Below are 23,959 nucleotides of genomic sequence, written 5' to 3'. Positions count from 1 at the left end.
GGCTGGCCGAATCTCGGCTCGGCGCCGAATTGTGGCCCGGCCAATCGCAGCAAGGAGATGGCGAGCATGGCTGTCTCGGGCGCAGCCTCCGGGTTTTGGCGGCGCCCGGGAGGGGAGCTCCCTGGCTGCCGGACCTGGACCTGAGAAGTGGCTCTTAAAAGACACGGCCCAGAGCGGCAGCCACGTCTGGAGAACTAGGGCCCCTTACACCGAGAGGCTGGCGTGGCGCGCGACTTCGGTCCCCACCGGAAAAGCGCTTTGGGGGGGACGGGTGGAGGTGGTGTCCCAGGTGTCCTCGCCTAGGAAAGATGAGGTTCTTTTTTGGGAGAAGGAAAGGGGACAAAGTCCACGCAGCTAACACCCAGGTTCCGGAAAGCGCCGGGTTCGATCCTGAACGGGCCAGAAATTGACCAAGGCGCGGGGACTGAGCCCCGTGACAGAGGCGAGGTCGGGAGAGCCGGGCTCAAGGTTGACTTTGTCCTTTAGTTTTAAAACAAAGGGGAAATATTTTGTCAGTCGGGCCGCGTCCACGGAGCGGAGGCCTAGGCGCATACCGAAGGGCTCGGCTCTGGTGGCCCAAGCTGGCCGCTGACAAAAGCACTGGCGTGGGCAGGTTCTCCGAGAACTGAGGTTTGGGGTTAACAGGAAGTACTCCCTCCAGGCGATTTTCCGCCCAGTCGGTACAAAACACAACGTATACACACTGCGTTAACACAATCTTTTCGGCCACAGATCTCGACGGGGTAAACAGATGTGGGGGGAGGGGAGGGAAGATGGCGGCGGGAGCGCGCGGACTGCGAGCCCCACTGTCACCCGCGCCGGGCGCCCAGACCTGCCTTTTACAGTAAAATGTGGCCCACCAGGGCGGGGAGGGCGTTGCTCCAGACCCCGAGCTCTGCAAGAGATGCCTCGGAGGCGCCCTACGAATCGCGGGGGTCTCGGAAGGAGCCGAGCTGCGTCCACCCCTCGGCTTGGCAACGCATCCGTCCCCCTGCCCTAAGATGGCTCCCGGCCGCTGTACACCCAGTGACTGCGGGGACACCCGGACGCGGTCAAAGATCAAGGCGCGCGCACAGGTCGGCCAGCTCCTCGGCGTGGCCCACTCGCGTCACGTACGCCAGACCCGCGCGGGCAGGATATGTCCTGTGCACCCCGCGGCCGGGAGCCCGAGCCGCCGCCGTATCCCCAGGCCCGGAGTCCTGGTCGAGCTCCCCCGGCGTCAGGGCCTCGCGGCGACTCGCGCGGGTCCCTGTGCGATGAGGGCGGCGAGACGGGGTTAGGGCCCACAAAGGCCCGGGAGGAGGGGGCTGGGGAAGGGGGCCTTTTCTGCTTCGAACTGCGACCCTAATGAAATGCAGTCTCGGTTCGCCACGCCGACAAGGCACACACTCGGAAAATGCAAACGCCATTGGCAAATCCAGGGCAAACAGGCAGAATTTTTATTAGCAACTAAATGATTTATGGCACATATACCCCGCCGTCACAATTACGGCGTCTTGGAATATCCAGGAGTGAAAACATTAAACATTTATAAAAATAGGCTTTTGTTTTTTTCCACCCCGCAAGCTCTTTGTATTCCCCATCCCAACGGTCTCAAGATACTTTTTTTTTCTTGAGCTATATTAAAGGAAAACATTCCAGATCCAGGGCGGGGATGAGGGGGTGAGGGAGCAGGGTCTGGCCCCGAATATTGGAGGGCAACCAGGGGGTGGGAAAACGACAGGGACTCGGGCGTGGGAGGGTTTACTAGGAACCCACAAAGGCTTCTGGATGAGACTCGAGGATTCTTGGCGCCCACCAGGGCTGCGCCCCCACGTACGGCCCCTTCCCCTGCGTTGCCTTCCAGCAGCCCCGCGCAGCTCAACTGCATTTATTTGATTTCTGCAGTCACTCCTCCTCCCCCAAGGCACATAGACACAATACCTCCTTTTTCTAACCCCCTCTCCTCTCCATCTTTGCTCCTGGCCGTCCCGGGGCTGCACCGGGAGCCTCCCGCCGCCCCGGCCGCCACTGAGACCTGCGCGCCCAGCTCCAAAGCGCGGACACCGCAGCTCGTTCCCCTCGGCTCCAGCTATTTTCGTTCTTTCTCCCTCCTCCCCCCTCCCCCATGCGGAGCTCCAGCTTCCAAAAGAGGGCAGCCTCGAAACCAGCGCAGGAGGATCCACGAAGGGCAACTTGAAACTGCCCTCAAGAGGCTGAACTTTTTTCCCTCAAATTTATACTGGAATTAAATTAGACACCCAGTTCGCTCTCTCCAAGCCTACCCCCTTTTTTTCTAAAAGAGGAGAAAATAAAATAGAACGAAAGGGCGCTAACTAGTTCACTTTTTCCCCTTCCAGAAAAGTTGCCTAAAAATGGATTTAAAAAATAGAACGATTGCTGTGAAAATGCTGAGTCCGCAGCGCAGGGTGAAAGAGCGGGCTTCTCGTATTTTAATTAAAATCTAATCACTGCGGTTGCTCTCCGAGGTAGAATCGGCAAGGACTTCTGCCCCACCAAGCTTCCTTTTGAGAGTACGTAATGCCGCGCTGGGCACCGGTCCTTGCAGGGCTGCGGAGAGAGGGTGCGCGGCCTCCAGGGCGGCCCCTCAGAGCACTTCCGCAGCCAAGTAGGTTGCCGCGGGCAGCTCCCGGCGATTCAACCCAGAAAGGATTTTGCTGAAAGCGCAAAATAAAAGTACAAAGTCTGGGAGATTGGGGCTCCCCTCCCCCTACAGCCGCAGCGGCCAGCCAAGCACTTTTTGGGCTTGGCTGCTGCTTCCTCTGAGCTCAACAGATTTTTTTTTCCCGGTCTCGCCCTCCCTGGAGGGGGCGCGGCGGGTGGGAGGCGAGAGAGGCCCCCAGCCAAGAGGTTTTTAATATTACACTTTAATAGGTTTCAGAAGGCCCCGTGGAGAAATGCTAATAGGCTGAAATGTCAGAATCGAAAGGGAGTCAGTTCGCGCTCAGCCGCTCTAATCCTTTTTTCTGCTCCGATTTTTTTTGAGGGGGAGAGAGAAGAGGAGGGGAGCGCCCACGCAAGAGAGGCTTTGGGCAAGGGCGCGCGGTGCAAAGCGCCGCAGCCGAGACCGAACGGTGGGCGCACCCCGGCCCGCGTTTCTATAGGAACCCCTAATAGAAGATTAGAGACTCACCCGCTGCCCGCCGCCGCGGCCTCTGCAAAATATTAATCAGTAACCATCTGACACCGCGTTTCAGAGAGGGACCGACAGGCGGGGGCTAGGAAAACGGCCTTCTCGCTTGCCCATTCCACCCAACCGCGCCGCTGGGGGAGAGGGAATGAATCGCTGCTTTGTTTTAAAGGAGGGGGGAGGGAGAGAAAAAGCAGCCCTTGTCCGTTTTGGCGTCTCCACCGCGCGATCTAGAAGGCGCACCCCAGGGGAGGTGGGAGGCTGGGGTCCAGGCGCGGGGTGCAGCCCGCGGGGCCCCAAGCTCTTCCCGGCTCGCTCGGCTTGTCACCTCTTCCTGCGAGCAGGAAGCTGACAGGCGGCCCATTAAACCGCGCCTTGCAAAGCCCTGGATTGCGGCGACAACCATCTTCCTCTATTTTGATCACTCAGCCCAGACGCGGGGGGAGGAGGGAGGAATAGGCGGGGGAGGAGGGAGGAAAAGGGAGGAGAAGGAGGAAAGGGGGGGGTCCGAGTTAGTGAAGGGGGAGGGCTGCCTAGAAACGGCCGGGAAAAATTCTCACCACCAGTTTAGATCATTCAGCCCCGCCGAGGGGAGCCTGGAAACTGCTGGAGCCCCTAGGTCCGTAATTGGTTTTATAGGAATGGCTGAGGGCCAAGGTGTTTACATGCGCGTGATTGGCGGTGCGCGGGGCCAATGGGTGGCGGCCGAGGGCTGTCCCGGGGGAGGCGGGCGCCCGGGAACAATGCGTGTTTCTTTACGGAGAGTGCTCCCTTCCCCCCGCCGCCCCCTCCCCCCCCGCTGGCTTTTTTTTTTTTTTTTTTTTTTAGATCCAGCGAGAGGAACTTGAAAGGGGGGTTGTGTAATGTACCTTTTCCAATCCCGGGCTGTATATGGAGATTTGGGATTCTTTAAACCGGCGCTACCTGGATTTTATTAAAAAGCGGGGAGCTCGGCGGGAGGAAAGCTGGCTTTTCCGGGGGCTGCGGGAGCCGGGCCGCGGGAGGGCGGAGGAGTTGGCGCGCCGAGCGCTCGGCCCGGGGAGCGGTTTTCTACCAAAAAAAGGAAAGGCGGGCAAAAAGTGTGAGGCGGCTGCGGGTGGCGAAGGGGAGCAGCAACCGCGGGATGGCGGGCAGTACGGGCGCCTAGCCGCGCAGGGAGTCGGGGCCGCAACCGGAGTCGCAGTCGCCAGAGCCCGGAGCCGGGAGCCCCGCCGCGCCAGGTACGCCGCCGGGCCGCCCGCCTACTCCTGGCCGGGCGCGACGGTTTTCAAACTTCTCCAGCTGGCCATCCACCCCGTCTCCCCCTCGGGGTTCGACCCCGCAGGTCTCCGGACTCAGAGAAGGAATCGGGAACCAGGGTCCGCGAGGTGGGGGCGCCCTTGGAGGGGTGGGGGCGAACCGCTGCGTCCCGAGCGACCTGAGCCTCCAGCCCGCCCAGCCGGGCTGAGGGGCGTCGGTTCCCTTTTCGGTTCCCGGCAAGCGGCGGGGGAGCGAGGGACGCCGAGACGTTTTCGATTATAGGCTGTTTTTAATTAAAAGCCGGAATTCAGCCATTTTAACTGCATTCAAGAGGGGGAGAAAAGTAGGGAGAACGCAGCGGAGCCCGCATATGGCCAAGCCAGCTTCCCTACCAGAGCGAGGGTGTTCTGGGGAGCTTCACCCCGACTTCCCCAAAGTGGGGCTCCGGGGCATGCTCCGAAGCGCTGGCTTTTAGGAGATATCTATACAAAGAACATAAAAAAAAAAAACACGGAAAGCTCATCGCCTCCTTAAGACATGTATCCTCGGATGTGGCGATCTTAGATTTTTCCAAAGTAAACGCGGATCTGGTAACCAGAGCCTGATGGGAGACAGAGAGGAAGGGGGGGGTGTTTGTAACTAAAACCCGGTTAAAATAAGCACTCTTGGCCAAAATTGGGGAGGCAGGCTGGAGGAAGCTGAGGGCTTTGCGGCTCGGGGGGCTGGGCGCCGGTCGCGGGGCGCTTGGCGGGCACAGGGAGCCGGAGGCATCCACGCTATCAGCAGCTCTAGGAGCGCCGGGGCCTCCCAGAGTCGGAATCCGAGCATCTGCGGGCAGAGAGCGACGGCTGGGCTGGCTCCAGGACCCCCTCCTGCCCCCACGGGAATCGGCAAACGGCAAATCTTCTAAACAAACATCTTTAAACTGGAACTACAGGGGGATTTACCCAACGCGAGGGGAGGCGCCCCTCGGTCGGGCCGCGCAGGGAAGGTTTTCTTTGTAGGCTATTTTTGGGGTTGCGGGAAGCTGGGGTAGCAGCGAGCCCGTTGAGAAGCCCCTTGCTTCCCCTCTGACCCCCTCCCCCAACCTCCCGCGCCTGGCCACGTCCTCGGGGCCGCAGCATTCCCAGACCAGGGCGTTGGAAAATGAAACCAAAGCTTGTTTTGAAGGATTCTTTCCAGTCCTCAGGCGAGAATGCCACGTCTCGGGGTCTCGGACTCAGACGCGACTCTCAGTGGCCCGAGGAGGGCGGCGGGAGGGGGCCGCGAGCCTCTTTAAAAATAACCCCCCCTTTGCACCCTCTCTTCCGAAAAAAAAAAAACTCGGCTGCTCGAGGCGAGCTCAGGGGAAACCAAAGTCAGAAAAGGGAGGCTAGGGGCCAAAAAAGGTTAAATATTAAACTTTGAGGATTAGATAGTGGCACAGTGTTTAGGAAGACATTTCGAACTGCTCAAGGAAAGGTTTCACAGTTTGAAGCCTGGAGCATGTGACGCCCAGGATTCAGACCCGTTGGGGAGGTTTGTATTTACGCCGTCCGCGCGCGGCGGAGGGCCCTTACCCAGTTTGGGAGGACCCGTCAGCCGCCGAGGCAGAGTCCGGGTAGGGGCGCAGCGCACCACCCGCCACTTTCCGAGCCGGGTCCCCGGGAGCCTGAAGCCTGAAGCCTGGCTTTTTAGTTTTTGTGGAAAAGGGGCCACTCCCGATTTCATTTCTGGTCACCAGATCTGCAGCCCCCGGCCCCGAACTGCAAGACGACTTTCTGAAACTTGTTTGCTTTTCCCTTTCTTTTTTCCCCTTTTCCTCCTCTTGTGTTTCTTCCGTGGCCCGTCTCCTCTCGCTGCCAAGACGCCGTGTGCGCTGCTTCGCGCAGCTCCGCCAGGCCGCCCGGAGGGGCCCCACTGTCGGCCGCCTGTGCGCGCCGGGCCGAGGGCCCGCCGCCGAGCGCAAGCCCCGCTGGCCGCCGCCACCATGCCCGCCGCGGAGCCCCCGCCGCCCGAGGACTCTGGGACTACGCCGAGGCCGAACTTTTAGGTCCCACTGAGCGAGGCCCGCGGGCCGGGTGGGGGGCTGGCCGCGGCACTCCAGCGGAGGATGGATGGCCGAGACTTTGGGCCCCCGCGGTCCGTGCACGGCCCCCCGCCGCCGCTGCTGTCCGGCCTGGCCATGGACAGCCACCGCGTGGGCACAGCCACGGCTGGACGCCTGCCTGCCTCGGGCTTGCCCGGCCCGCTGCCGCCCGGGAAGTATATGGCTGGCCTCAACCTCCACCCGCACCCGGGTAAGTGTTCTGCGTGCTGCCTGTCCCTTCCTGTCTTCCTGGGATCCTGGGGAGGGATGCCTGGGAAAAGCTACGCGGCCTGTTCCCCGGCGTTCCCAGCTCCCTCGGCGGGTCCACGGGGGTGCGGACAGCCCCAGTTCCCGGGGCGGGGAGACCCCTGGGCCCCTGGCGAAGGCCAGTCCGGAGGGCCCGGCAGAGAGGGGCACGTGGCTCCTCTGCCTTCCCCAGCGCGCAGGGGTCTGCCAAGGCATGCACAACTGCCGAAATTGGAGCCACCAGGGGCTATTCTAACCCCCGGAGCCCATGCTGCCCCAGCCTGGGCTGCAGTTTTCAAAATGTAAGCCAAAAAAGAACAAACGAGCCCCACTGGCATTGAGACATCCACTCCCGGAGCTCGAATCCTCCTTTTCACGCGCCCCCGCCGGCGCCGGTGGGCTCTGGGTTCGGTTCCTAGCACTTCGCTGGCGTGGTGCAGGGTCTCCGGCCAGCCCAAGAGCCTGGGGGTGCGGGGAGGACGGTGACCCCTGCCCTGGGACCACGGTCTTCGGCGGGCGGAAGCCCTCTGGAGATTCCTTCGACCTCCAAAGAGAGAGAACGGCGGTCCCAGGACCCGCACCCCGGTAGGAGGGCAACGACCCCAGCTCCGGGGACCCCTTGTTTTCGTCTGGAAGGCGAGCGCGTGGCGCGGCGGGGACGTAGAAACTGGGCCGCTTCCATCCCGAAGCAAGGGGAAGGAAGCGGCGCGGGAGCGGATCCGGGACGGGCGGCGGAGGGTAAACCTTAGTTCTGTTGTTGGACTGCGAGAAGAGACGGTTGGAGGACCCGGCAGCCTCCGCCATTTCCCGAGGGGCTGTTTAGGATCGGTGGGGCCCGCGCCGGGGAGGGAGAAACTATCCCTGGCGGGCCGCGGCCGCCCTAGTCGGACCTGCAGAACTGACGGCGGCCGAAACCTGGTCCCTCCGCCACCAGCTTCCGTGCCTGGCGTCCCACGCTACGACTTAAAAAAAAAATCCACCTCTTTGTCCCATAGTGTAGTCTAGGAGTCTTGCGATTTCTCAGGGAGCTCCCGACGCTCCCCTTGGCCTTGGGGTCTTGGAGGGGACACCTCTGGCCGCATAGGTATCCTTGGCCCTGCGCCACCGACCTTGCTAGCTCGGGAGAGGCCGCGCTCGCCGTTTGTGCCTCTTTGATTTTTGTCCTGGAACTTTTCAGGAACCTAAGTCCCGGGGCTCAGAGGGACAAAGGGCCTTTGTGAGGCGCTGGCGGGGGAGGGGCGCACGGGGGCCGGAGCGCAGAGATCCCCGTGGCGGGCGCTTGTGGACCAGCCGTGGCCCTGGGGCGCGCGCGTGTCCCCTGAGAGTTGGGGACTAGCATTCTGTCGGGGGGCCGCGGGGAAGACGAGAGTTTAATCCCAAGTGGTGCTCTGTGGGTGAGGGAGGGGTACTGGGACCCTAGAGGAAGGGCTGAGGGCGTCCTGAACTACAAAAGGTGCCCCCAAAGGCCGCGGTCATCGGGTTTCTCGGTCCGATCGGGTTTGGTGTCAGGGTTCCTAGTCTTGGGAGTCAGGCCCCGGATCTTCTGGCTGGAAGGGCCTTCCCTTGTCCTCGGAGAGTCGGAGAGGGTGCCGCGGCCTCCCCGTCTCCAATCTGGCCTGGGCCTGGCAGAAGCAGTGCATCCTAATCAGTAGCAGTGAGCACAACCCCTACTCGCGGGGTTGTGCCCTGTGTCGGGGCTAAGCCGAGGCCGGCCGCCGCAGGCAGACCGCTTAAAGCCCATTAGGTAGATGCAGAGGCTGAGGTGGGAGAGGTGAATCGACTGCCTGGAGGCAGGCAGGTCGGTGAAGTTCAGCGCCGGGTGGCTGCAGAGGCCTGGCTACACAGCTCCTGCGCTAGGGGCCGCCTGACTTCTGCGTTCTGGGCGGCTGAGGTCATGGAGGAAATAACAGGCGGGCTGTGGGAGCGCAACCTCAAGTCCATGCACCCCGGGATGGAGGAGCCCGGGGGTGGGGTGGGGGAGGCTGGTGCTGCCCCTGCCTCGAGTGCCCGTCCGAGACCTCGGACCCCAGGCCAACGCCCAGAGCCCCTGTGCTAATTCCGTTAGCTAGGAGGTGGGGAGCTGGCCCACATTCGCTGCTTGGAGCTGGGCCGTGACATTCCTAAACCAGCACCCCTCCCCCCTTTCTTTTTTTTTTTTGCTGGGTACAGGTGCTAAATTTTCTCTTTCAACGTGCTTCTCCTTGGCTTTCAAATCTTTAGGTCTCGCCAGCGTTATTAGCCCCATCTTTTATTTGTTTATTTTTGTACTGGGAAGCCCGGAGAGGCTGAGCCATTTGCCCCGGGTCGCACAGCGAGCAAAGTGAGAGGCCGAGTTACCGCTGGACCTCTTCCCGCTCTGAACTGGCTGGGCCTGGAATGGGACTCCGCCAGGGCAGGTACTGACAGTGGCGGGCGGACCATGAGTGCGAGTCTCCAGGAGGGTCCTCTGCTTCCTGCATTTACACTGAGGGGTTGGTCCTTTCCTCTGCAGAAGAAGAGGTGAAATAAAAAATACATGGGGCTTGACATGAAGGGTGCACTTCCCTTTCCCATCACCTTGAATATTGCTACAGTGTGAGCCCTGAAACATTCACAGCAGTCAGTGGAATGGACAAGTCAGTGGCAGGCACTCTGGTAGGCCTGGACTCAGTCCCCCTTACTCTGCAATTAAAGAGCTATTAGCAGGATTTTGTACTTAATTGTGTATCGTCCCTGCCCTGACTCCCTGGGCTGGCTGGTCCCTGGAGGATATATGAATGGGGGTGGAACCTAAGGATCAAGGTGGGGAGGCTCTGCACTTTGGACAGGCCAGTGGACAATAGGGGGCCAGGGTCTTTCTCCAGGGTCCCATCAGTTCTACTTCTGGAATCCAGCCTGCCAGCCTACTGGAACTGATTTAAAAAGCTTAATCAGTGGGACTGGCTGGTGGACTGGTGCGACCCTATAGATAAGGGAGGATTGTTGGGTGCCTCCTCCTCTGGTCAGAGGCAGAGGTGGGGGGAGGTTCTGGAATCTGGGAAGGCCTCCTGGATGCCCAGGCTCTCTGAGCCTCCTGTTTTGCTAGCTCTCAGCCCCAGCACTTTGTCTTTGCTTGTCCATTTACTCAGTGAACAATTTCCAAGTGCCTCCTGCATGCCAGGCCCTGCCTCTGGCCCTGGGAAGGCAGCAGTGACCAGACAAACATCTTGGCCCTCCCTGGAACCCGCATCCTTGCATGGGGTCAGGCAGTAAACACATGGAGCAGAGAGGGAAATCATTTAAACAGAGCCGTGGTCCATGAAGTGAAGAGAATGCCTAGGGTCTGTTTGGGCCCAAGTAGTCAGGGGCTTTGAGCACGGAGAATGGCTGGAGATGAGGCAGGGGGAGGGCGGCACCCTGCAGATCCTGGAGGCCAGTGATGTGGAATTTCAAACTGAGGGGTGTGGAGGCAGTGGAGGGTTTTAAATGAGGGAGTGACTCAAAGTGAGGGGCATTTTACTGAACTGGTCTGGATGCCAATGGTATGCAAGACAAAAGGTGGCCAGAACTGCTTCTGATTTTAAGTCTAAAGTGTGGCCTGCCGTTGAATCCCAGATCAGGGAAGACATTGCTCTAAAGGACGTCATCAGGGCAATTGATAAAATTGGAATATGGACTGTAGATTAGCTGATAGTATCAAATCAATGTTATGTTTCATTAAGTTGATAACTGTACTGTGGTTATGGAAAAAAATGCCCTTGCTCTTTGGAAGTAAAAGCAGTGACATGTTTAGGGGCAAGGGACATGATGTCCATGACTTACTCTCAAGAATGGATCAGGAAGAGAAAAAATATTATCTATAGTTTATATTTACAGGGAAGGCAATGATAAATCAAATGATACTGCATCCGGTGGGAATGCAGTTCACAGTTGCTAAACCCGGGAGGTCATCTGGATGTTTGTTGTATTATTTCAAACTTTTCTCTGAGTGTGAAATTATTTCAAGTTGAGCATTCAACAGAATGAGTTTGGGCTGCTGGCTGGAGACTGTCTGGTCAACAGTGACAAGGAGGCTGTTAGGGAGGTGACAGTGACCAGGAAGGGAGGCTGGAGGTGGCTGGGGTTTGGGGCCTTGTGGAGGGGCTCTGTGTGCTAGGGAAGTACTGCTTTTAGAGGGATGGGTAGGGACAAATTCAGGGACAGGGTGGCACTGGGCCTTCTTCATTTGGCTGTGGCCATTTTGGGGTACGCTTGGCTCCCAGCATGGTTTAGTCTGTGGTCTGATCTGACGTGACACCCACCCTGTGGTGTAGAGTGCTGTCTTCCACCCAGACACCAGCGCCATCACTGTGGCCACCCTGTCCTTTATGTCCCAGCCCAGCTTTGGAGAGGACCGATGGGAGCTGCTGTCAGGACAAGTCTTGGACCTCTCTGGGGGCTGCTAGGGGCCCGTGCCTGTGGTCAGTCCTGGCTCCCATGGCCAGGGTCCTTAACCACACCAGATACTCACAGAAGCCTGGCGTCTGACTTTGGAGCAAGTTCCGGTGACTAGGTGGGAACCCCCAAACTCCTTGTCCCCCAGGCCAGGAATGCACTCACCACCTGCCTCCCAGGTTGCTTCATGAGCTAATGAAAGTGATTCACCCTAAGCCTGGAACAAAAAAGCTGCCTCACATACTCTTATTAACAATTTTGCAGATTCCGGGCCTCCAAGAGCCAGCTAAGGTTCCTGCTGTGTAATCTGCAGATAAAAAATCCTGCTTCTTCTGGAGCAGGATGGCCTAGGGGCTGAGGTTAGATTGCTGGAGTTTAGATCTTGCTCCTCCACTTACTGGGTGCATGAAACTCTGTGCCTCACTTTTCTCATCTATAAAATGGACCCATTAGTGGTACCAAATTCATTCGGTTGTTGTGAAATTTAAATGAGCAAGTGCCAGCTAGATGCTTGGCACAGGAACAGCTCTTTGTAAAAGTTACAGTCAAATCAATTGCTGTTGTTACAGTTATCACAACTGATGACTCACAAATCCTTTGTCCTAGGCCAGCCCTCCCTGGGCCCCTGCAGTTGTGTATTAAGCCTCTCTGGATGGTCCACCGGCTCCTTAGACTCCAGGGTTCCAATTTGAACCCATCATTTATATTTTAGTTTTCTCCTTTTTTAGCATAAGAGATAATCCTGTAAAAAGCTTCACTCCTGGGTGTGCAGTAGGTTGCATTTTTACGAAATGAACACATTCATAGAGCCACTAGCCTGCTTGCGATCTGGACATTTTCCAGCATCCAGAGAGTAATCTGTGCTCTTTCTGCTCCATCCCCAACATCATTCTTATTTCTGTTACCTTAGATTAGTTTTGCCTCTTTTTGAACTTTCTGTAAGGGGAATCATGAAGCATTCTGTCTTTTATGTCTGGCTGCTTTCACTTAACATTTTTGCTGAGTGAGTTTGTGAGATTCACCCACGTTGTGGGGGAGGGGTAGCAGTAATTTATTTCTTGGTGCTGTGTGGTATTCTACTTCATAAATAGAGCTCTGTTTATCCACTCCTCTGTTGATGGACATTTAGGTTGTTTCCAGTGTTTGCTATGAATTGTGCTATCAACATGGCCTTTCCGATGCACATGTGTACACATTTCTTTGGGTGTGTGTGTGTGTGTATATATATGTGTGTGTGTGTGTGTGTGTGTGTATGTATATATAAATACCTAGGAGTGGAGTTGTTTAGTCACGGTATTGTGGGTTCAGCTTAGTAACTGAGTTGTTTAGTGGTCATTCCATTGTGTATTCCTAGCAGTAGTGTTCTGGTAGCTCCGTGTCTTTATCAACACTTGGTATCGTCAGTTTTCTTTAAATTCTATTCATTCTCGTGAATACGTAGTAGTATCATTGTATGTGCATTTTCTCATTTATTTTGTAAGGTTTATTGAGGAATCGTTTGCGTATGTTAGAATTCACCCATTGAAAGTGTATAGTTCTGTTTAATACTTAATACAAACTTTAGAGTAAACGTTACACATTTTGGAAGTCAAATATTAGAAGGATCGTAAAGAAAACCAGCAATTTCCTGCCTCCTTTCTCCCTATTCGTGATTCCCCCTTTTAACTGTTTTTGGGCCTGTTTCTGTGGGTCTTTTCATCTGTAGTTCTATGTAATAATCTGCTTGTACTGCAAGTTATTTTTCAGTTTTGAGAATTCTCTGTTGGCTTCTCTGGAATATGAGGATTTTGCATAAACTGGGTCCTGATCCTCCTGTTTATTAGTGTGAGACTGTGGGCAAGTTTGTTTACCTCTTTGTACCTTGGTTTTCTCATCTATGAAGTGGGGGATAATAATACTATCTATTTAATGGGAGTATTGAAAGGATTAAATAGTTAACGCATGTAAAGCATCCAGAATAGTGTCTGGAATATAATAAACACTTAGTAAATACTTATTGTTGTTATATTCTCCTCCCCTATGTTTACTTCTGTCCTCCCAATATAGGTGAAATACAGTTTTATTTGAACCAGGTTTATTATTATGGCTTTGGCTTTGTGAATACTGTTTATATTTGAGCCAAGTGGTATAATAAAATTAATTTCTGTATTTCTTGGAGTTAATTGCCTCTTTTTTTTTTCTTTTTTCATTTGCTGGGATTTCTTAGAAACTCTTGTCTTCTGATCTCTTGGTACACTTTTCATTTGGTCATATCTATCAGATGAACTACCTCCTTTTCTTGGCGACTTCTTTCCTGGAGTTTTCCATCTTCCTGCTGTGGTCTGGTTTACTGGTGTTTGGGTCTGTTGGAGAGCCATCAACCTTCAAACTCTCCTTACCTTTCTGCTGTTTTGGATCTCCTGTTGCCTGATTCCCATGCCTTCCTTTTTCCCTCCTTTAGGTCCTTGTTTTTGTGGAATACATCCTGCAGTAGTTTTCTGTGAAAGAGTACATGGAAGGAAATTTTTTTTTGAGGCCTAGTATGCCTGATAATGCCTTTATTCTACCTTCTCAGTTGAGTGGTTTTTTGAAAATAATTTCCCTCTAGTGTTTTGAAGGAATTGACCTACCACCTTCTAAATTCCAGTGTTACTTTTGAGGAATGTGATGCTATTTCAATTTTTGATCTCTGTGAGCCTTTTAAAAACTGTCCTTTTCCAAATGCTTGGCATCCTTTAGAACCACGTTAATTAAGAGCATGGACTTTGAAATTCATGCATGTACTATGTCCACCCATCACTAGTTATGTGGCCTTGAACATGTTATCTAACCTACAACGCTTCAGTCTTTTTGGTAAAATGAGTAATCATGCCTAGCTTTCGTGGTTCCTATTTCCTATGAGAACAAAATGTGTTTGTGTACCTAAATGCGTGAAACATTGTGTGGTTCCCAGTAAGCCTCAAAATGCTGCTGCTGTTACTCTATCACTGGCGTTCTGAAATTTCAGGTTTGCCTACCTTACTGTGGGATCCTTTGTATTTTCTCTGTTGAGTGCTCCACAGACTGTATCAATCTGGAAACTGAAGTCCTTCAGACTGAGATTTTTGGAATCACTACTAATTTTGTTAGCATTTCCCTCCCACCATTTTTTTCTGTTCTCTCTACTGCTCCTATTTGTTAGATGTTGATTCCTGGACTGCTTATTTTTCCTATCCTTCCTATTTTTCTCTTTGTTTCTTCTGTTTTCTAGGAGATATTCTCAACTATGTCTTCAAATCCTTTGATTAATTTTTTAATTAGGTTGTCATACATTTTTTAAGATGCTGTCATATTTTTAATTCGAAGAGCTCTTTCATACAACCTAGATGTGTCATTCCCTTCTCTCCCCCACACTTAAAAAAATAGCATTTTGTTTAATGGATACATTTGTTCTCATCACTTGGAGGACAGTAATTGTATTTTTTTCTGGAATTTTCTTTTCTCATGAATTGCCTCTGTTCTTCTGGGTCTTTTTGCCTTTTTTTCCCCCCCTTTTTCTCATTCACCTTTTACCTTGGAGGCTTCACTTGTATCTGGTGATTGATTATCTGGTGTTTCTTCATATGTAAGAAAGACGCATACCAAGCTGGCAAAGTCCTTAACTGTTGCAGAACCCCCTGAACGTTTGTAGGTCTTTCCCTTTTGGCCTTGTTAGTCTCCCAGGTAGAAGTGCCTGTGCCCTGCCTCTGGGGAGATTAAGCCTGGCTGCTCCTCTTTCAAGAGCTGAGTGTACACGTGTAACGTGTACCTGTGCAGGATGAAGATTTGCTCTCAGATTCTGTTTTCATGTTTGGTCCGCCCCCCAGCCCTGAGAACCCAGTCAAGACCCTCAATGGCTCTATTGTTCCCTAGTAAATAGAGGGCTCGTGGGGGGCTCTCTGTTATTCCTCCACCTCCCCCCCTCCAGCTCTGCACCTGGCCTTTAGTGGTGCTAGGTTCCAGGTTCTGCACCTTTCAGGAATTGCTTGTTTCTTCATGATTCCCTCTTCAAGCTTACGTTTCAGTTTTCCCAAGTCCTCACCCTGCCAAGTCGTATCCCTCTGCTTTCCTGCTTCCAAGATGTGGAGCTTGTCTCCTACCCATTCCTCTTTTGTTTCCTCTCCTTTTAAAACCACATTACTGTGAGGTTCTAGCACTTGGGACAGGATTTGTCGCCACAGGACTCTTTGCCACCACTTGCAGTGTCAGCCCACTGTCCCTTCCCGCCCTGGGAGACCTGCCTGCCCCACTCTGACGCTTGCTTTCCACCTAGCTGTTCCTAGAAGGCCCTCCCTCCATCTCTACCTCTGTTTCCTCCAGGCCAGGACCTTGTTAGGGGGAAAAGAAAATCAATGGGGAAATCCTCTGTAATTGCTTTAGAATCGGGAACGTCTGGAGCCCTGGGGCGAGGCTGGGGTGGATGTATTTGCATATCACTGGCGGGGCTTAGGCCTTGACCCCACTGGGCAGCCTTGGGATTCTCTTTATTTAGATTTGAGCACCTACTTTGTGGGCTGGGCGTCTGGTTGGGGCAAGGCAAAGTCTCAGCCCACTAGGGGCCCATACTCAGGACTGGGGAAGGGACTGGAGTTAAATCCCAGATTACCTTTCTCCTGCTGATGCCTCTGGGTGGGACCTGGGAGCTGTGGCATGCTGGAAGAGGCCTGGTGTCCTCTGACTGCCCTGGGAGGGTCAGGGCTGGCAGGAGAGCAGGGAGGCAGAGCGGAGGAGCAAAGCCGTGTAGCCCCCAGTGGGATAGGGTGCGAGGCAGGGGCTGGCCTCCGCCTCCCTCAGGCCCACCCTCGGGCCCTCCCCAAGGCCGGGCTAGACTCTTCCTTTCCTGGCTGGCTGGGCCTGAGCTCGTTGTGACCGGTGGCTCTGGCAGCGTCTGCCTGGGCCTGTGCTCAGCTTGGGGGAACCTCTACAGCTTTGCCATGCAGCCACCTCTGCCACACTGATGGGAGCTTGGGGATGGTGGCCCACCCACAGCACCAAGAATGTGCAGGGTAAGCCCCTCGCCTGCCATTCCAGCCTCCAGGTCTGCCCCTCTCCTTTCTGGTCCATCACGGGGCACCTACCTCTGGTAGAGGGGCATGCCACAAAGCAGGGGGCACAGGTGCTGCACCAGCACTGCCTCTTGCTCTTTCCTTTGCTCTTTTCTTGCTCCTTCCTTTCACCTTGGAGGAAAGTAGGCACAGAGAGGTTGTGTTACCTCCCCATGGTCACACAGCTGGGAAGGGAGGGATGTAGTAGCAAGACCTAGCAACCTTCAAGAAAGCCAGAGAGGGGTTTGGCAGGGTGGGTGTTGATAGGAATTTTTTTTCTCTTTTCTTGGCTCATTTTAATTTCTGCATATTTTGTCAATGTGGGAGTTCATAAACATTACTCAAAATGTAGTATTGACCATGTTGGTATTCAGATCGGCCTCCCCTCCCCCACTGACCTTTTTTGAAGGATGTTTGTTATAGGGATTTAAGATACACAGGAAAACGAGCACACATCTTAAATGCACAGCTCTGTTATGTTTTTCACAAACTGCATCCACCAGGTAACCATCCACCAGGTTAAAAGGAAGCCCAGTGCCCCCTTCCGTCACTTACTCCTCCCTGGCTCAAGGTGACCCCTCTCCTTACTTAAACCACACGGGTTTCTACGCATACGAGGAAGCATGTCCTGAGTTTTCTTTTGTGTGAGGTTGTCAGCTTTATCATGTCTGTGAGGTTGTAGTTCCTTCTTGCTGAAGGTGTTCCATTGTGTGACACTGTCACAATCTGTTTATCCAGCTGCTGATGGACAATTTGGGTTGTTTTCCAATTCTGACCACTTCTGGGAAGAAGGTTCTCGAGTTCCCACTTGCCTCCTGCATTTCTACGCCTTACCGTTGGGTGGCCCCTGCGAGGGCATGGCTGGGTCAGGAAGGCTGGTAGATTCTGCCAGACTGTTCTCCTGAGCGGTTGTACTCATTTACACTTGCTCCAGCTATGCATTAATATTGTCCTGCTTTCCTTTTTGACCTTTTAGCCCTCATGGTGGGAGTGTAGTAGTTTTAATTCGTATTACTTCCATGGTTTGAGAGGCTGAGTACCTTGTCGTAGATTTACTGGCCATTTGGATGTCTTCCTGTGGAATCTTTGGCCAGTTTTTACATTGAGTTGTCTGTCTTTTTCTTACGGATTCGCAGAAGTTCTTTACATATTCTGAATATAAGCCCTTCATTTTTGACATGCTGTATGGTGGTTCACCTTTTCTTTCTCCTACTGGTGTCCTTTGATGAGTAGAAGTTCCTAACTTTAATATAATCCAGCATATCAGTCTTATCTTTATGTTAGTGCTTTTTATATGGTCTTTATCTGCCCTCAGGTCGTGAAGGTATTTTTCCAATATTCTTTGATGAGAAGCTTTCTTGTTTTGCCTTTCACATGTAGATTGCGATCCACCTGGAATAGATTTTTGTGTATGGTGTGTGAAGTAGGGGGTCAAGATTCATGGTTTTCCCCATAGGGAGAATCCAAGCTGACCAGCAGCTTTTATTGGCAAGACCATCCTTTCTCCACCTTGTGCACCTGTGGACCTGTTTCTAGAATGTTCTGTAGGTCTGGTCATCACCCACATACCGATGATATGCAAGCTTCATTGTTGCAGGTGAACACCGGTCGATATTTAATGACATAAGTCTGCCCACCTTGTTCTTCATCTTCAAGGCTGCCTTGTCTATTCTTGATCCTTTGTGTTTTGAAATAACTTTTTTTTTAACTAGTAAGATATACCTAACATAAATTTACCATTTGAACTATTTTTTGGTGTACAGTTCAGTAGCATTGAGTACATTCACATCGTTTTGCAGCCATCTCCACCATCCATTTCTAGAACATTTCCATCTTCCTGAAACTCCGTCTCCGTTAAACATCAACTCCCCAGCCTCTGGCATCCCACCCACCCTTCTACTTTCTGTCTCAATGAGTTTGACTCCTTTGAGAACCATGTAAATATTTGTCCTTCTGTTTGGCTTTTTCACGTAGCATAATGTCCACAAAGTTCATCCATGTTGGAGCAGGTGTCAGAATTTCCTTCTTTTTAAGGCTGAATCACATTCCATTTTGTGGGTGGACCTCCTTTTGTTCATCCCCTGGACCCTTGGATTGTTACCACCTTTTGGCTGTTGTGAGGAATGCTGCTGTGGACCTGGGTGTGCAGACATCTCTTCCAGACTCTGCTTTCAATTTCTGTGGAACTTTCAGAGACAGCTTTTCAATTTCTACACACAAACACACATGTATCGTGGTGGATTTGGAGTTGGGATCACGCTGAATCTATAGATCAATTTGGCTGCAGTGAGTAGCCTAGGAAGTGTATCTTCACGCAGAGTCTGGAGATTTCCTTGGGAGGCTCCCAGAGTGGGCCTGCAGGAGGCCTGCTCATCAGATTTCCAGAAGCTGGGGCTGGGCTGGCTGGTTCTCTTACCCCCTGTGCTGCTTCCCAACCACACTGCCCTCCCTGTCACCAAACTGAAACTGCTGATTTGATAGATGAAAATGACACGTTTTAAAGCCTGTTTGTAATCCTAACTTTTTACTGAATTGGGCCACTTACTGCTCTCGTTGGTGACTTGCCTGGATTCTTCCTGAAGATGAGGTTCTTTATACAGAGAGGGCATTAACCCATTCTCTATTTGAGGTACTACAGAAGCCTCCAGATCTTGGAATTAGTGGGATTCTGAAGGTCGTTTTATCCAGAGGGTCCTTGTGCTATTTTCAGCTGCTGTCATAGAAACGTCCAAGTCACGTGTCTGTGCTCTGGGCTGGAATGAGCTCTGTTCTGGGTGACAACCTTGATTTGATCATGCTGATGAGATGCTCTGATAGCCTTTGGTGACATCTTGAGGGGTGTACTTCTTTTGCAAGGCCAAAACTTTTAAAATAGAAAGGGAAAAATATGCTTGTTCTGTGTTTGGTTAGGGTGAGCTCTTTGGGAGTAAAAATATGAAAATAGGCTCTAGTGTCTGGGTGGCATGGCTGAGTGGCTGAGTGTCCATTGTGGAGTCAGAGCCACAGTTTCCTCCCTGTAAGAGGGATGAGAACTGCCACCCTCCCCTGGAGTTGAAGGGGGTGGGGTGACTGTGAAGTAGGGCCCAGGAAAGGCTGCCCTTCCTCCTCCTTTCTGCCTTCGCTGATCATGACCTTGCCCATCTGCTCCATTCCTGAACACCGGTAGGGGTGGGGCACCTGGGATGGAGTAGACCCATGCTGTATCGCAGGGGCCTGCAAACTGGCCAAATCTGGCCCAGCTCCCGTTTTTTTGTAAATAAAGTTTTATTGGAACAAACCGACAGTTGAAGTATCATCTGTGGCTGCATTCCCTGCAGCAGGCAGAGTGTGGCTGCAATGACTGAAGTATTTATTATTTGGCCCTTTCAAGTAAAAGCTTGCCGACTCCAGTGGGTGGAGAAGGACAATAAACAAGGAATTACAATAAAGAAAGAACTAATGTGTACATGATGTGATAAACGGTGATAAGCACTGGAGGAAAATCATTCAGGAAAGGGTGTGTGAGGGTGGGGTGGGCTGCAATTTAAAATCGCTTGGTTAGGAAAGGCCACCCACATTCACCAGGTGTCACTTGAGCTGTAAGAGAAGGGAAGGAGGTCTACCCAGGTGCGATTATCCTGAGAATTTGACTGTACCAGGTGGTGGACGGATTCCAGGCTGAGGTACAAAGGCCCTGCGTTACAGGAGCCTGTGTTCTTGCGTATTCCAACCCAGCCCATTTGGAGTGATAAAGTCTTGGCATCCTTCAATGTTTACCACCTTTGTATGCACCATGACCTCATCAAGTCCCCTCCCTGCTCCCTCCCATCTGTGAGGATTTCAGGTGCCCATTATATAGTCAGTTTCTGGAAGGGTTCTCAGCAACTCCATCCATTATGGAGGGAAGAGGCCACCAGCCAGCTGGGGTAGCCTCACCTTATCTTTGTACCCTGCCAGTAGATGGGCACAGCAAGCCCCTTGCAGAGCCCACCTGGGTGGGCTTCAGTCCCCAGCCCCTAGCACACAGGAGCCTTGAATAAGTGTGGAAGGAGGGACAGATGGACCTTCTCTGGATTCAGGTTCTACCTTCTGGTGACCAAGGCCAGCCTCAGAGTCGGCAAACCCCTGAAGGCTTTCCTGTGTTTTGGGTGTCTTGGGTGTCCATGAGGGGGTGGCAGTTGCAGAGAACAGGCTGGCCCAAACCCCAGACTCTGGCTCCCTGTTTCCGAGGTGTTTGTCTACGGCTGTCAGTGTGACATGGGGAGGCTGGGATGTGGGTGGGTCCCAGCTGGGGGCACCTGAGAGTTCAGTGCAGGAAGAGGGGCACAGGGCTGGGGGGCTAAGGCCTGGTGGGATGGAATGTCTGCCCAGTTCCCTGCTGGTTATGTTCCTGGAAGATCCTGAACCCTTTCCTAGGCCGTAGGGGGTGGGGCACATTACCCCATAGCCTCCTTTTTGCTCCCAGGGCATCCTTGCCCTCTCACTGGGCACAGGGGGCAGAGAAAACTGTTTTCCAAGTACCTCAGGGCCCAGCCGTGTGTGGGGAGCTTCCTTCGTTCAGGGTTCGGGGACAGTGGCGGGATTGGAGCTGAGGGCCAGGCATGGTGGGATTCTGGAGCTGAGGCTTGGCATCGCTGTGTGCTTGTAGCACCCACTGAGCAACCAGGTGGCCCAGGCTCAGTGACCCCAGGCAGCCTCTCTGAGACTCAGTTTCTTTGTGTATAAAATGGGTAACAAGATCCCCTCGCACCCAGGGCTATGGGGGGGTGAGCCAGGAAGGGAGGTGTCAGCCCAGAAATAGCTGTGCCTGTGCGCCCTGGGGTGCCCTGGGCAGAGGGGCTAATGCAGGGCCCGCCTGGCCCAGCTAGGGGGGTGCTGGGCTGGATTCCGAGGTGGAGAGCAGAGCCTACCTGTTTGGATTCTGAAATCCAGGTGAAAATAACATAACTTGCAATTAACCGTTTGATAGTGTGCAAGTCAGTGATACTTAAGCATATTCATAATGGGCAACCAAGGGCTGTCTCAAGTTTCAAAATTTAAATGTTATTTTAGGGAAGAACAGATGGAATTTGGGTAGAGGAAGTGGTCATGCTCGGACCCTGACCTTGAGCAGCTGCTTGGCTTCTTTGAGCCCCAGGTTCTGTGACTATAAATAATAACAGTAATATGATAGCTGGCATCGTAGGGTGCCTCACAAACACATCTTACAAATGTGAGCTCGTTTAATCTGTACATCCAGCTGGAGGAGTAGATGTTACTGTATTTCCCACTTGGGCAGCCTGGGCAGATGACACCTGCCCAGCGTCACTGAACAGGTCTGTGCCGGAGCCAATGTGTGCCTTTGGGGATCCCCAGGAATGGCCCCTGCTCCATCCAGTTGTCTGTAGGGAGGAGGCTTCAGCCCAGACTGTGGCTAAATTAAGTCTAAATTAATTAGAATGCAGTGGAATTAAAGATGCGGTTCCTCAGTTCACCAGCCATGCTTCAAGTGCTCTCTGGTGTCCAGGGCAGACCTGGAAGGGTTATGGGGCTGGTCCCCGGGCTTTGCACAGGTGTCCTGGTGCCGCGTGTGAGGGGTGGAGGGCAGGTCGCTGGCTCAGTGATCAGCCCCAGGTGACTTGGGATCTTTGGCGTTCCTCTGCCCTGTGAGAGGCGAGCGAGAAGATTCCATGAGTGACTCCACGTGAAGGTGAGGCGGTTAAGCACTTGTGGTGCCCGGTGCCTGTCCACGTGGGGTTAGCATTTGCCGTTATCATCATGAGTGGTGATACTTCAAGATGGTTACACATGTGTGTTTTCCTTTGGCACAGTAATTTGTGTTGGCGTCCAAGGCCTTGAGTGAGATATGTGGGTGAGGTGGCATGGAGACCTCTAGTCACCAGGGGGCGGCCTTGAGCTCAGCCGGGGTGGGAGCAGGGTGACCCCTCCCATGCCAGGCTGTGCTTGAGAATTGCAGCGTCTAGGGAGAGGCCATTGGGCTCCCACTTGACTCTCCCGCCCCAGTAGCCCTGAGGCCTAACCATTCTTGTGTGGTGCACGGCGACCTATGGGTCAGGGGCTGCATTTACCTTCTGTCCAGCCCTAACCCGAAGAACGTGCGTCTATCTGCTTTTGCCCTCAGAGAATTTGAAACGATGCTCATGTGGTCAGTTAGTCCAAAAGCTGATGCCTCCTGCATGCCAGGTTCTTGGCACTAAGGATGTGGATGAGACAGACAGTTTCACTTGCAGGGAGGGACCCCCTGGACCCACTGGGGGAGCCAGTCTAGTTCCCAGGTTGTCCTGGGCAGGAACAGCGACTGGGGCTTGGATCGTGTGGCTGGGAGGGCTTCTGTGAGGCTCAGGGCACCCTGAGGTGGAAATGAGCTAGGACAGGTCTATTGGAGGGCTAGGGACTGGTGCCTGAGGGTCAGTCAGAGAGGAGGGAGGCAGGCAGCAGGGTCCTGGCAATCGGCAAGTGATCTAATTTATATTCGAGATCCATCACCCTGCTGCTTCAGAAGGAGGATTTGGGGAGGGGTGGGGCCGTGAATATAAATGTGCAAATAAATGCCCCGTTGTGCGTACTGCCCTCCAGGCTGGCGGTGAGGTGTGGATGGTGTGCTCCGTGTTAGAGAGCTGCAAACTGCTGCTCCTGGAGGGGCACAGACTTGCCTGCAGTCTTGCCAGGGCACCAGCATCCCAGCCAGCCCGGGGAGGGAGTTTGGGCTCTGGTGAGTCCTTGGCAGGCGAGAGCCGTTGGTGGCATCTGGGCCGCAACGCCCTGCTGGGCCGGGGGTGCTGCTGGGCGGGTTTCACAAGCCCAGGCTGAGGCAGGCCTGGGCCCCAGGCTTCCGCGCAGCCCGAGGCAGGAAGAACTGGGGGCTGATGTAAGCCCTTGCGCAAACCTCTGGCTGCTGGCTTCCGGAGCCTCTACCCGCCTGTCTGTTGAGGAGGAAGCCTGGGGCCTGGTGGGGCCCAGAGGCCCTGCTGCCCGGGCTTGGGCCACATGGGCGGACTGGCCGGCTACCATGGCCCTGGGTCCCGAGGGCTTGGTGCTGGAGTCTGGTGAGGAGGCTGGGCGGGGCTGGGCAGGAGTGTGGGGGCCCAGATGTGGGGTGGCGGGGATGGCGCATGAGGCCAGGAGGTGTCCTCCCGTCTCTCCCGCCTGCTGCCGGGTCCACTCTGGGGGGCCAAGTTGGGGGCCCCGCCCCTTGCAGGCTTGGTTTCCCAAAGGGACTGTGTGGGCGTTCTGGGGCCCTGGGCCCCCGGAGGTGGTGAGTGAGCACACAGGCCCGGCATCCAGGGCTGCTAGGGATCCAGAAGTTGGGTGGTGTCTGCAGGACCCCTGTGGGCCAGGCTGGGGCCGCCCCGGTGCCTGAGTCCCACGTACCACCTGGTCACTGCACTCCTTGGGCCAGGGCAGACAGTGCCCCCAGGAATGCAGAGAGGTTACACGAGTGGACATGGGGAGGCCCTGAGCTCGCTGGTGCTTGGCGGCCCTGTGTTCTGCTCTGTGTGCAGGCCTCAGCCCCTCCCCTGAGGGCGTGTGGGCTTCAAGTATCCGCAGGCCGCCTGGCGCTGGCCTTCAGTGGACGGGTTAAATGATGTTTCCCTCTTTATGGCAAGCCTGGAGGGAGGCATCATTATCCCCATTTTAATGCTGAGCAAACTGAGGCCGGAAAAGGGCAGCTCCTTGTCCAAGTCCCCTGGACTCCCTCTGGACTGTGACCTGGAGGCCTGCCAGGGTCTTCCCCTGAAGGGTGGGGTGTGTGGATCTTGAGGGGCAGTGCCCCTGGGTGGTGAGAGTGAGGAGCTGTCCCTTCCCCCGTGGGCCTGGCCAAACCAGGTGTGCAGGGGTGGGTGTGGTTTCCTCCCCAAGCCT

At 54.1% G+C, this 23,959-nt stretch overlaps 1 protein-coding gene and 1 long non-coding RNA gene across 15 annotated transcripts in view; one reads left to right on the top strand and one right to left on the bottom strand.

Moving 5' to 3' along the window:
* Window positions 1–1,424: 1,424 nt before the first annotated feature.
* LOC118970451 (uncharacterized) lies at window positions 1,425–3,684 on the bottom strand. The gene is made up of 2 exons (XR_005058422.2): window positions 3,134–3,684; window positions 1,425–2,657 (listed from the first exon to the last, which is right to left on the bottom strand). It is a non-coding gene; the product is annotated as an uncharacterized lncRNA (long non-coding RNA).
* Window positions 3,685–3,957: 273 nt separating this feature from the next.
* TNRC18 (trinucleotide repeat containing 18) overlaps window positions 3,958–23,959 on the top strand; it is an 82,423-nt gene continuing 62,421 nt past the window's right edge. For 5 of the 14 annotated variants that reach the window (XM_073214987.1, XM_073214991.1, XM_073214983.1 and 2 more), the window contains exons 1-2: window positions 3,958–4,350; window positions 6,216–6,648. In XM_073214987.1, coding sequence (XP_073071088.1) covers window positions 6,462–6,648 — 187 coding nt within the window. In that variant the 5' untranslated portion in view covers window positions 3,958–4,350; window positions 6,216–6,461. Of the gene's footprint in view, window positions 4,351–4,387; window positions 4,498–4,526; window positions 5,888–6,215; window positions 6,649–23,010; window positions 23,143–23,959 lie in introns of those variants that run through there. The other 9 variants (XM_073214989.1, XM_073214985.1, XM_073214986.1 and 6 more) reach the window with 6 other exon arrangements.

The sequence above is a fragment of the Manis javanica genome, chromosome 10, assembly GCF_040802235.1.
Source record: "Manis javanica isolate MJ-LG chromosome 10, MJ_LKY, whole genome shotgun sequence".
Classification (NCBI taxonomy): Eukaryota; Metazoa; Chordata; class Mammalia; order Pholidota; family Manidae; genus Manis; species Manis javanica.
Note: the sequence above shows the minus strand (reverse complement) of the source record. Positions and strands in the feature narration are given on the sequence as shown.